Raw genomic sequence first — 12,545 nt, 5'->3', positions numbered from 1 at the left:
CTTCCCCCTAGGGGTGGAGTACAATGTGTGTGGGGAGAATGTGCATGCTCTGCCGTAAGGGGAGATGCACCACTTTTCACATGGGAGGGTCCTCCTACAATTGCTCTTTCCATTCCACTGGGTAATCTTCATCATCCAGTGAGAAAAGTGTATGATCTGCTGACTCCTCCCCACGGGCTATGCCACCTAGGGACAGCATCTGCCTTCTACATCCCATGAGCAGCACACACCCAGCCCCTTGCCATGAGGTGGGCACAATTATTGCTATGCATATTATGATCCTCCCAGATGTCCCAACTGGGATCAGGGCCACATTATGAGAAGCAAAGCACAAACAGACAGTTGTCCCTGCTCTGAAGAACTTGTAACTCATGACAGCAGTATACATGTCTTGATCCATCCCCATATGGTGATCAGCTTTTTTGTCAAAATGGGTGCACATGCCATGACCATTTCTTTACATGGGCAAATTGTAATTGGCCTGCCCTCCACATTGTGGAGAACTGACCACGTTATACTTGGCCATCTCCTTGAGGGCCAAAATGCTACACCTTGCCTATAGAGGAGTGCAGTGGGTGTGCACCTACAATGTCAGTTGGTGGGATTGGAAGGAAGGTTCCAAATGCCATACTGTAGCATTCCCATCAGCGGATACTACCAACCACAAGCATGCTCAGATTATTCAGTATTTATATTCGAGTAGCAGCTTAATTAGGGCCCCACTGTGACCAGCACTGAAAAAGAGAAAAAAAAACAGTTCCCACCCCAAGGAGCATAATAAAAGGTAAAACAACACAAGATGGCAAGGAGCAAGGAAAAGATGAAGAGGAAAATTGCAACAACAAAACGCAATAATATAAGCCAGTTATGTGCATGAATAGGTAGACGTGAATTGGTTAATTTTAATAAATAGTTAAAACATAAATAAGTTGCTCCCCCAAACAGGAGGGTGTGCATATGCATAACAGGTGCGTGTACACAAAAGCATGCCCTCTATTTGCCCCAAATGGAAGGCACATGTATGCCCAGCCCTTCCCACGTACAGGGGGTATGTACATGTGCACATTCTCTTTCACACCCGAAACAGGAGCTGTCTGCCCTATCCTCCCCTTCCTACATGGGCCTCATATATATTGCCCATCATCTTCTCACAAGGGGGTGGGAGCAAATGTTGCCCCGCACTCCCCCGACTGTGGGGCTCAGGATGCCCAGCTCTTCCCCCATGGTGGTGGAGCCTGCATCCCACGCCTTTTCACATGGTGAAGTGAGGAAGTTCATTCTGTATGGCCATCCCCTCCCTCATAGTGAAGTGGTACACATGCCCTGACCAGGGTTGGTGGACACATGCTTTCCCTACCCTCTGAGGAGAGATACTTGGGAATGTACATTATTATTGTTTATTAGACAAAGGTTTCCCCCATGGTAGGGGAAGGGGGGGGGGTGAGGATGCAGCTGGGTATCCGCAGCCCACCCTCATCTGCATCGTGAGGAAGTGGAGGATTGAGGACCCACGTCCTGCCCTTGCCCTTCCCCCCCATGGCGGAAGGGAAGGGGTGCTCGCAGCCTGCCCTCCCCCCCATGGTGGTCCCCTATGGATCACCCTCCCCCCCACGGATGCCCCCCACCCCATGGCGCGGGAGGGGAGTGGGCGGACGGGGAGCCCCTGGACAGCCCTCACCACCTCACAAGAGGGGGTAAGTGGGGGACAGGGTGCCTGTGGCCGGCCCCCCCCATGGCGCAGAAGAATGGGAGAGGAGCAGAGTGGGGGAGAGAAGGAATGGGGGACGGGGTGCCCATGGCCAGCCCTCCCATGGGGAGGAGTGGGGGAGGGGAAAGTGGGGTATGAGGAGCCCGTGGCTGGCCCCCCCCATGGTACGGGGGGGGAAGGAAGAAGTAGGGGACAGGGTGTCTGTGGCCGGCCCCCCTACAGGGCGGGGGGGGGGAGGTGGAGACGGGGAGCCGTGGCTGGGCCCCCCCCAACGGGGAGGAGAGAAGGGCGGGGTGCCCGTGGCCGGCACCCCCCCATGGTGCGGGGGGGGAGAAGCGGGGGACGGGGTGCCCGTGGCCGGCCCCCCCCACGGTGCGGGAGGGGGGGAGAAGCGGGGGACGGGGTGCCCGTGGCCGGCCGCCCCCCACGGTGCGGGAGGGGGGGAGAAAAGGGGGGCCGGGGTGCCCGTGGCCGGCCGCCCCCCACGGTGCGGGAGGGGGGGAGAAAAGGGGGCCGGGGTGCCCGTGGCCGGCCCCCCCCCCGCACGGGGAGGAGAAGCGGGGGCCGGGGGGCCGGCCCCCCCCCCGCACGGGGAGGAGAAGCGGGGGCCGGGGGGCCGGCCCCCCCCCCGCACGGGGAGGAGAAGCGGGGGCCGGGGGGCCGGCCCCCCCCCCGCACGGGGAGGAGAAGCGGGGGCCGGGGGGCCGGCCCCCCCCCGCACGGGGAGGAGAAGCGGGGGCCGGGGGGCCGGCCCCCCCCCCGCACGGGGAGGAGAAGCGGGGGCCGGGGGGCCGGCCCCCCCCCCCCCGGGGAGAAGAAGCGGGGGCCGGGGGGCCGGCCCCCCCCCCCCACGGGGAGAAGAAGCGGGGGCCGGGGGGCCGGCCCCCCCCCCCCACGGGGAGAAGAAGCGGGGGCCGGGGGGCCGGCCCCCCCCCCACGGGGAGAAGAAGCGGGGGCCGGGGGGCCGGCCCCCCCCCCCCACGGGGAGAAGAAGCGGGGGCCGGGGGGCCGGCCCCCCCCCCCACGGGGAGAAGAAGCGGGGGCCGGGGGGCCGGCCCCCCCCCCCACGGGGAGAAGAAGCGGGGGCCGGGGGGCCGGCCCCCCCCCCCACGGGGAGAAGAAGCGGGGGCCGGGGGGCCGGCCCCCCCCCCCACGGGGAGAAGAAGCGGGGGCCGGGGGGCCGGCCCCCCCCCCCACGGGGAGAAGAAGCGGGGGCCGGGGGGCCGGCCCCCCCCCCCACGGGGAGAAGAAGCGGGGGCCGGGGGGCCGGCCCCCCCCCCCACGGGGAGAAGAAGCGGGGGCCGGGGGGCCGGCCCCCCCCCCACGGGGAGAAGAAGCGGGGGCCGGGGGGCCGGCCCCCCCCCCCACGGGGAGAAGAAGCGGGGGCCGGGGGGCCGGCCCCCCCCCCCACGGGGAGAAGAAGCGGGGGCCGGGGGGCCGGCCCCCCCCCCCACGGGGAGAAGAAGCGGGGGCCGGGGGGCCGGCCCCCCCCCCCACGGGGAGAAGAAGCGGGGGCCGGGGGGCCGGCCCCCCCCCCACGGGGAGAAGAAGCGGGGGCCGGGGGGCCGGCCCCCCCCCCACGGGGAGAAGAAGCGGGGGCCGGGGGGCCGGCCCCCCCCCCACGGGGAGAAGAAGCGGGGGACGGGGGGCCGGCCCCCCCCCACGGGGAGAAGAAGCGGGGGACGGGGGGCCGGCCCCCCCCCCACGGGGAGAAGAAGCGGGGGACGGGGGGCCGGCCCCCCCACGGGGAGAAGAAGCGGGGGACGGGGGGCCGGCCCCCCCCCCACGGGGAGAAGAAGCGGGGGACGGGGGGCCGGCCCCCCCCCCACGGGGAGAAGAAGCGGGGGACGGGGGGCCGGCCCCCCCACGGGGAGAAGAAGCGGGGGACGGGGGGCCGGCCCCCCCCCCACGGGGAGAAGAAGCGGGGGACGGGGGGCCGGCCCCCCCACGGGGAGAAGAAGCGGGGGACGGGGGGCCGGCCCCCCCCCCACGGGGAGAAGGGGGGGGTGCCCTGCCCCCCCGGCGCAGGGGAGGTCCGAGGGCCGGCCGGGTCCCGCGGTGGGAAGGTGGGGGATGGGTGCTCCCGGCCCAATGGCGGAGGCGGGGGAGGTGGCGCCCTTCCCTCAGCAGCGGCCCGAGAGGGGGGTGTCCCCGCGGCCCGCTCCGCGGACGCCGGTACCCTGCCCCGCCCCGCGGGGGCGCCCGTCGCGCCCGGGCCGGGCCGCGCCCCCCTCCGCCCGGCACAGCGAAACTTTCTGGCGCGGGGCTGCGCGGCCCGGCCCGGCCCGCGGCGTCGGGCGCCTGCCCCGCGGCTGCGCCCCGCTCCCCGGCCGGGCTGAGGGGCCGGGCCCGGCCCCGCCGCGCTCTCACCTTCCGGCTTGTTTTCGGCAGCCATTTCCCCTCCGCGCGCCACATCCTCCTCCGCCTCCTCGCGACCGGGATCCAGGCGCGCGCCGCCGCCGCCTCCTCCCGCTGCCGCCGCCGCCGGGCCGGCCACACCGCGCGCACCGCACCCACCCCGAGCCGCCCATTGGGGGAGCCGCCGAACTGACACTTCCTGCGGCCAATCACTGACAACACGGGGCGGGCATGTCGAGAGAAGGGAGCCGACTGACAGCCCGCGTAACCAATCAGTGAGGAGAAGCGCTGCACTGACACATTCTACAGCCACTCACCAGTCACAGGGAGGATCTGAAAGGGAAAGAAGGTCATTAGCTGACAGTTCCCATAACCAATCAGACAGTGGAATCGTTTCACTGACAACTCTATCAGCCAATCACCGGGAAAAGGAAGCGGGCATTGATGGTGGACACAAAACCCTGACAGCTCTGCCAACGAACAGGAAACGAGGCGCGCTAAACGGACAGACTCCGTAGCCAATCAATGAGTCGAGAGGGGCGAGCCAGGGGACCGCTGATCACTCGGCCTTCTGCTCCGTCTATTGGCTGTGACCGGCAAACGCCTCCTTCTCCTCACGTAACCCTAAACAAAGGCCCTGATTGGCGCGGCCGGGCGGGCAGCGTCCAATGGGCGCCGCTTATTCTGGCTGTGGCGCGCTGATTGGGGGGGCCCAGACGTCTTTCTGCCCGCGGCCCGGCCCTGGCTTTGGGCTTTCGCAGGCCGGGCCCAGGCGGGCGGTTCGCCCCCTGCGGAGACGGGCCGGGCCGGGCCGGGCTCGCCGCGGGCTCCTCAGGCTCGCTTGGGCCACGCTGGCCGCAGGCGTCAGAGGGGAGCTGAGCTGGCGGAACGGGCGGGCGAGGGGAACAAAATGGCGGCGGTTGCTGGGCGCGAGGCCCCTGGCAACGCGGGTCTCCGAAAACGTCCGCTCCGCGCGCAGCCCTGCAGGCCCGGCCCCCCGCTCCCCGGCCGGCCCCCCGCTCCCCGGCCGTTCGCAGGCTGGGGGCCAGGACGCCGGGGCGGGCTGTGAGTCCGCCTGGCGACGCCAGCGTTCGCCTGAGGCTGGCTGGGGCCCAGGGTCACAGCCCGGGCCCAGCAGCCTCAGCCCCGGTTGGTGGGGCTCAGGCCTGGGGCGGTGGGGCTTGGGCTTTGGCCCCCCTGCCCAGGGCGGCGGGGCTCGGGCGAGCTCAGCCTTTGGTCCCCCCTCCTGGGGTCGTGTCCTGATCTTTGTTAAAAGGGGGTTATGGTGCAGTGAAGTTTGAGACCCCGGCTCTAGACCGTGCTTGTCAGGCGTTTCTCTGACCTGCTCTCCAGCAGTGATGGCGATTCCACAGCCTCCCTAGGCAGTTTGTTCCAGGGCTTAACCACCCTGACAGGAAGCTTTTCTTAATGTCCAACCTAAACCTCCCTTGCTGCAATTTGAGCCCATTGCTTCTTGGCTTATCCTCAAAGGTTAGGGAGAATAATTTATCCTCTTTTCTCCTTATTACAACCTTTTATGTACTTGAAAACTGTTATCATGTGAAAAGAACAGGAGGACTTGTGGCACCTTGGAGACTAACCAATTTATTTGAGCATGAGCTTTCGTGAGCTACAGCTCACTTCATCGGATGCATGATCATGTGCTTTCTCAATCTTCTGTTCTCCAGACTAAACAAACCCAGTTTTTTCATAGGTCATGTTTTCTAGACTGTTAATTATCTTTGTTTCTTTTCTCTGGACTTTCTCTAATTTGTCCATATCTTTCCTGAAATGTGACACCCTGAACTGGACACAATACTCCAGTTGAGGCCTAATCAGAGTAGAGCAGAAGAACTACTTCTCATGTCTTGCTTACAATACTCCTGCTAATACATCCCAGAATGACATTTGCTTTTTTTGCAACAAGAATACCATAATGCCACTATATAAATCCAGAAGTATAACTGGGTTTAAAAAAAAAACTAGATAAGTTCATGGAGGATAGGTCTATCAATGACCATTAGCAAAGATAGTCAGGGACGCAATCCCATTGTCAAGGCCACCCTAAACCTATATTAGAAGACAGGAGTGGAACACAAGCATGGATCACTCCATAGTTGCTTTCTTCTATATGGTCTCCGTGAAGCTCTGGTATCGGCAACTGTCGGAAACAGGATACTGAGCAAGATACATTATTGTCTGATCCACGACAGCAGCCTCTTACATTAATCATGTACTGTTTTTTCCACAGGACCCTGCCTCAGTCAGTGCAGAGGGTGAACAGTGCTCTCTGAATGGAAGTTGCTCAGTATTCATTTTCATACTAGCATTCGGTGTGTGGCCCCTGCCTAATTTACTACAATTAAACCCTGCATCGCGTATAGGATTATTAATTTCCTCGTGGGCTTTTCTCATCATGGACGCTCATCAGCATTGTAGCTTAGTGCTTCACACATAAATTACTTTATCTTTGCTAAATGTCTCTGAGGTAATTTGTTATCTCTGCTTTACAGATGGAGAATTGATGCACATCCCTTTTATGGCCCAACCTGTAAGGGGTGTGCTGTAATTTTGGGTGCTGAATTTGAGAAATCTAGGACTTTTTTTTTTTTTTTTAGTATTTGGCATTTTTGTAGCTCTGTACATATTCAAAACACAATTTCCATTGATTTCAGCTGCAGCTCTGAGTATTGAGCAATTCAGTTAACCCTCAAGTTGGGCATCCAGAAAATGCGGAACACACCATTAGCAGTCACTTGTGACAAGTTTGGTTTAAGTGACTTGCCCAGTATCACATAAGAAATCTGTGGGAGAGGCAGGGATAGAATCCAGTTCTGCAGCATGGCATTTAATTGCCTTAACCATGAGACCATTCTTTCTCTTCCTGCAGTCTCCCTGCGTCCTTCGCTTCACATATTTTAACTTCTACAACAAATGAAGCCAGGGTCTTACAGATAATAGCCTTTCATTCACGATACAATCTCATTTTGTACTCTTGAGTACCATTCATCCTATGCACTGAACAAGGAGCGGGTCTTGTGGGCAACACACAATTTGATCATGTAATTAAAGTCTGCATCACAATACTTAGGGGCCAAAGTAAGGTGGCATAGGCAACCTTAATTCTAGCATTTCCTAGCTTTTGAGTGCTTGACTTTGCAAAATTAGTTGTTGTGTAATTTTATGTAATTTCCTAAATTTTAAAAAAAGCAAATAAAAAAAAATCCATTAAGTGGAATGATATTGACCCTCCACATGCATCAGTAAGATGATTGGGACCTTTAGATGCACAGCACAGACCTCTGTCTATCACTTGAGCTAATGAAATACTTGGTTGTAGTAATAGATTGTTCTCCTTTATGCGGATAAGCCACTAGATAGGAAGAACTATTTTGCCAGTGGGTTTCACAGCTATTTACTAGATAACAGAGAAATGTACAGACTCAGGAATCAGGCTTGGAAGGATTAGATCTTTATCTGTAAATGCTGGTAAACATTATTGTGATGCTGGCAGATCAGGTGCCAGTTCATACCAAAGCTGCCCGCCTCACGGAACGCTTACAAATGTGTAGCTGGAAACCCGTCTGACTTACCTGTGGGTTGGTATAGTTAAAATAGATATTAGTGTTATAAGAATGTGTTTAGACATTATGGAATGCTCATAGGATGCTGTAGTGTATTAATCCTACTTATAATATCTGTATCCCATTATATGAAGTTACATTGAGTGTTTGCATTGTAAAGTTCTGTAACTGAGTAACTCACCAAACAGGAAAAGCAACATTAATTAAGGTAATGTGCTCCTCCTGCATACAAGATGGCCCACTGAAGGCAAATGAGGCATTGTGGCATCAAAGGACAGGAAGCTTGTTGTGATGGCTTCCTCGCTCCTTCCAGGAAGGGGAAGCCTACCCATGAACTCATTCCATCACCCAGTGGCCCTGGAACATTTTTTAATAGTAGGGATGCTGAAAACCAGCCCTCTTACCCTGTCCACATCCTCCCCCACCCCTCCCGAGATGGGGCTGGGAGCAGGGTCGTGTCTCCGGGAGTGGAGGACCCGGACACAGGTAAGGAGGGTGGGGGTGGGTCCTGGAGCGGAGCCCTGGGCAGGGCCAGCAGCTGGGACCCCACATGCAGGGCTGGGAGCAGAGCCCCGTGTAAAACCTGGGGGTGCTGTAGCACCCCCTGCACTATGCCATCACCGATCAGCTTGGATGGGTGCGGGGGAGAATAAAAATCCCTTAGAAGAAGAATCTACGTCTCTTTATGCTGTCTGGACTCTGAGGGACACAGATTCCTAAACGTAAGCAGGAGATCCCCATGCTGCTTGGCATGAGTCATCCCTAAAGGACATATAGAACTGCTTATTATAGAAGGTTATATTACCCTTTTAAATTTAAGATTGAAACTTGTGTGTGTGTATCTGTTTCCTGTTTTAACCTTGTAAATAACTTATTTCTCAGTTACTAAATCTTTAGTTAATTTATTACAGGATTAGTTACAGGTGTTGTATCTGGTTTGAGATCTGAGTACAAATGACCTGGGGTAAGTGACTGGTCCTTTGGGATTGGGAGTAACCTAAATATTGATGTGATTTTTGGTGTAAGTGACCATCTATCATATAGTCCAGCTTGCCTGGGGGCAAGATATATTGGAATGCCCAAGGGGACTGTCTGTGACTTAATGTAAGACCGTTATAGTGCTTTAGGGAAGTGAGCTGTAGCTCACGAAAGCTCATGCTCAAATAAATTGGTTAGTCTCTAAGGTGCCACAAGTACTCCTTTTCTTATTACTGTGTTAGTGAAATCTAATTATAGAACCTAGAACCAGTTTGGGGTTTCTGCCATGCTTTTTGATAGTCTGCCCTGATGTTGGAAGCCATGGTTGTGAGCCCTTCCAGACAGTGTGACAATCAGTTCCACCACACACACACAAACCAATGAAAAAAATATTTCCATCAATAATAATCATCAAAATTTACAGACAGGCAAAGTAAGAAAAATGCTGTTTCAGAACTTTAGTGTTTGATTTAAGGATACTTACTTCGTATATTTTGACATGTGATATTGGCAATTTGTGCTTTAACAGTTATACAGCTTTATCTTTTTGAATCTCCTTGTCTACTGTTATTAAATACATATTGAATGATACCTCCCACTGACTGACCCACCCATAATTTCGTGCAACTGTGAAAATTTAAACAAGTAAAAATAGAATAAAACATAAAAACAAACATAGATATCTGTCAAATTATAAAACAATAAAAATCAAATTCTGCCAAGCTTAAACGTACCCTTTTAACATAGTTCCTGGGTCAGGTATTATTTTGGTGCAATACTGTTTACAAAGAATATATGCAAAGGCCTGTTCCCCTGAACACAGTAGGAATCAAACAGGAGTCAGTAACTTTGCTCATAGTTCCAAGCCTCTTTCCAGTCAGCATTCTGCCTCAAAATATTGTAAGAAAGCCTCTTGGTGTTCTCTCAGGGACATGTTTCTAGTGCTTCTCTTGTTGTCCGCTTCTGCTGATCCCCATCTCCACCAAAAAATATCCAGCACTCCAGCAGATAGCTCAGCATCTGAGGGTATGTCTACACTGGCAGAGTTACAGTACCGGCAGTTAGAGCACCGCTCAGAGAGCAATGAAGGGAAACCACTGTTGTGTGTTCACACTGTCAGCTGCCTGTGCAATAGCATGTTTACGCTTGCAGCACTTTTAGTGGTATTCAGAGCAGTGCACTAAGGGCAACTATCGCACAGAGCATCTCTTCCTCTTCTGCCACTGAGAGTTGTGGGAAGGCGGAGGGCGTCGCGGAGCATCCTGGGTCCTGTCCCAAAGCCCCGTGATGCATTGCTTCACATCCCAGCAATCACTGTGCTTCCATCCGCATTTGGCGCCATATTTCAAGTACTGCGTGCTCTGCCTCTTTAGTCTGCAGGAATGGATTTTGCACTGTTGATCAGTATGCCGCTCACTCTCACTAACATGTCATGAGTGACAGTGGAGTTATTCCTTAAACTACAAAGGCAAGAGGAGTGCGACATTGATCTCGCCACGCATAGTAGCTATGACACACGAGATTGCTTGTGGCATTCATGGAGGTGCTGACCACAGTGGAACTCCACTTTTGGGCTCGGGAAACAAGCACTGAGTGGTGGGATCACATCGTCATGCATGTCTGGGATGACAAGCAGTGGCTGCAGAACATTTGGATGAGGAAAGCCACATTCATGGGACTGTGTGATGAGCTCGCCCCAGCCCTGCGGCACAAGGACATGAGAATGAGATCTGCCCTGCCATTGGAGAAGCATGTGGCGATTGCACTATGAAAGCTGGCTACTCCCGACTGCTACTGATCGGTCGCTAACCAGTTCGGAGTGAGAAAGTCAACTGTTGGACTCATGTTGACGGAAGTGAGCAGGGCCATTCATCACATCCTGCGCCGAAAGACCATGACTCTGGGCAACGTGCGTGACATTGTGGATGGTTTTGCATAAATGGGCATCCCTAACTCTGGAGGGGCAACAGATGGCACGCACATTCCACTTCTGGCATAAGACCACCTAGCCACCGAGTACATTAATCAGAAGGGGTATTTCTCTCTGGTTCTCTAGGCGCTTGTGGATCACCATGGGCATTTCAAGGACATTAACGCAGGCTGGTCTGGAAAGGTGCATGACACACGCTTCTTTCAGAACCCTGGCCTGTTCAGGAAGCTGCACGCAGGGACTTTCTTTCTGGACCAGAAGATCACTATAGGGGAAGTTGAAATGCCCATTGTGATTCTGGGAGACCCTGACTACCCCTTAATGCAGTGGCTTAAGAAGCCATACATGGGCACCTTGACAGAAGCAACGAGCAGTTCAACAACAGGCTGAGCAAGTGCAGAATGACTGTTGAGTGTGCTTTTGGCCCGTTGGCGCTGCCTATATGGGAAGCTGGACCTGGCCGATGACAATATTCCTATGCTTATAGCCGCACGTTCTAGGCTACATAATATTTGTGAAGGAAAGGGTGAAAGCTTCACTCAGGGCTGGACCGCTGAGGCACAGTGCCTGGAGGCTGAATTTGAACAGCCAGAGACCAGGGCTATTAGAGGGGCGCACCGTGGGGCCATAAGGATCAGGGATGCCAAGTGGCAGCAATTTGAAGCTGAAAGCCACTAATATTTGTTGCTGTGCTTAGGAGTGCAGTGCTTGTAATGCTAGGAGATGATTGTGATTGATGCAGACAAGGTACTGTGAAGGTTTAGGATAATTGTCCATTGCTTTGCAGGGCTCTGTTTGCTTTCAAGTAATAGAATAAAGATTTCTTTCAAACCAACACAATTCTTTTATTAAAAAACAAGAACCGGAAGCGAGACAAACAAAAAAACACGTCAGCACTGAGGGGGAGGGTAAGGGAAGGTCCCAAGAGGAGGTGGGGTCCCAGGACAGTTAAAGATTTGTGTATGTCCAGGTGTATCCAGCCTTCTCCTTTTGGAGTACAATGCAGCGGGTACTGTACTTCAACAGGGCTAAACTGCAGAGGGATGGGTGTTGAGTGCAATGGGTACTGGGAGTCCGCAGTGCCGGACTGTCAGAGGGAGAAGTGGAATGCTGCGGGTACAGACTGGAGCCAGAAGGTTGATAAGAGTGTCTGGGGGGGCACGTGGGAAAGAGCTTTGCGACAGCAGCTGCAAGGGCAGGTGGGCGCGGACCCGCTCGGTTTGCAGTGCTAGTACAGGCTAGAGCGTGTCCGTTTGGTGCTCCATAACGTTTAAGAGCTGTTCCGTGGCTTCACTCTGGTGCGCGGCATTCTCCTTTCGGTCCCTCTTCTCCCTGTCCTGCCACTCCTTCAATTCCTGTTGTTCGGCCGTGGAATACATCGTAACCTCACACAAAAGTCCTCCATAGTTCTTCGTGGCCCCTTTCTAATTCTGTGCAGCTGTTCAGCAGGCAATAATGAAGAGGGTGGCTGGGCTCCCAAGGTCATCTCTGTGAAGCCAAAACACAACATTTTACAGAAGCAGTGTTGTTTGCAACACAAAACACTGATTCAGTGATTTAAAATACAGCCACTATTCACATACCTGTCACTAACTGACTGACCCCAGACCAGCACCCATAAGCCACAAGACCCCCAAAATGGTAAATAGCTGCAGGGACAGGGGAAATCAGTGTTCCGGACCCTACTGTACACTGGGCACATGGCTCTTGGGGAGAGCCAGCACTGTAGGGGGGCCTGATAATCATTCCTGTCCCCACATTTTCCACAGGCTGTGTTCATGATGAAAGATATCTCACTGCTGAGGGTGAGCAGGGAATCAAGGGAGGGTCTTCTCCAAGACTGTGGCTTCTGCCCTGGCCCTTATGCAGCTCGTCTGTGTACAGCAATGTTCCCCTCCCCGCAGTGACTGCAGAGTGGCGCAGGAAAGTATCTCTATGAGAGTTTCCTGGAGATCTCTGAGGCAGATTCCTGTGATGTGACGGAATC

General features: G+C 55.6%; 1 protein-coding gene and 1 long non-coding RNA gene across 4 annotated transcripts in view; both read right to left on the bottom strand.

Moving 5' to 3' along the window:
* Positions 1–4,223, bottom strand: part of CAMTA1 (calmodulin binding transcription activator 1) — a 949,829-nt gene extending 945,606 nt beyond the window's left edge. Inside the window, exon 1 of the mRNA XM_084652102.1 lies at positions 4,079–4,223. Within this exon, the coding sequence (XP_084508228.1) occupies positions 4,079–4,103 (25 nt within the window). The 5' untranslated portion in view covers positions 4,104–4,223. The remainder of the gene's footprint in view (positions 1–4,078) is intronic.
* A 4,682-nt stretch (positions 4,224–8,905) lies between these two features.
* The window catches only part of LOC311533046, a 30,981-nt gene continuing 27,341 nt past the window's right edge, over positions 8,906–12,545 (bottom strand). For all 3 annotated transcript variants that reach the window (XR_014714491.1, XR_014714492.1, XR_014714493.1), the window contains one exon: positions 8,906–12,046. This is a non-coding gene — a long non-coding RNA (uncharacterized lncRNA). The remainder of the gene's footprint in view (positions 12,047–12,545) is intronic.

This window comes from Lepidochelys olivacea, assembly GCF_965140295.1.
Source record: "Lepidochelys olivacea isolate rLepOli2 genome assembly, chromosome: 18".
NCBI classification, from domain to species: domain Eukaryota; kingdom Metazoa; phylum Chordata; order Testudines; family Cheloniidae; genus Lepidochelys; species Lepidochelys olivacea.
The sequence above is the reverse complement of the archived record's forward strand: the minus strand, read 5'-3'. Positions and strand labels throughout refer to the sequence as shown.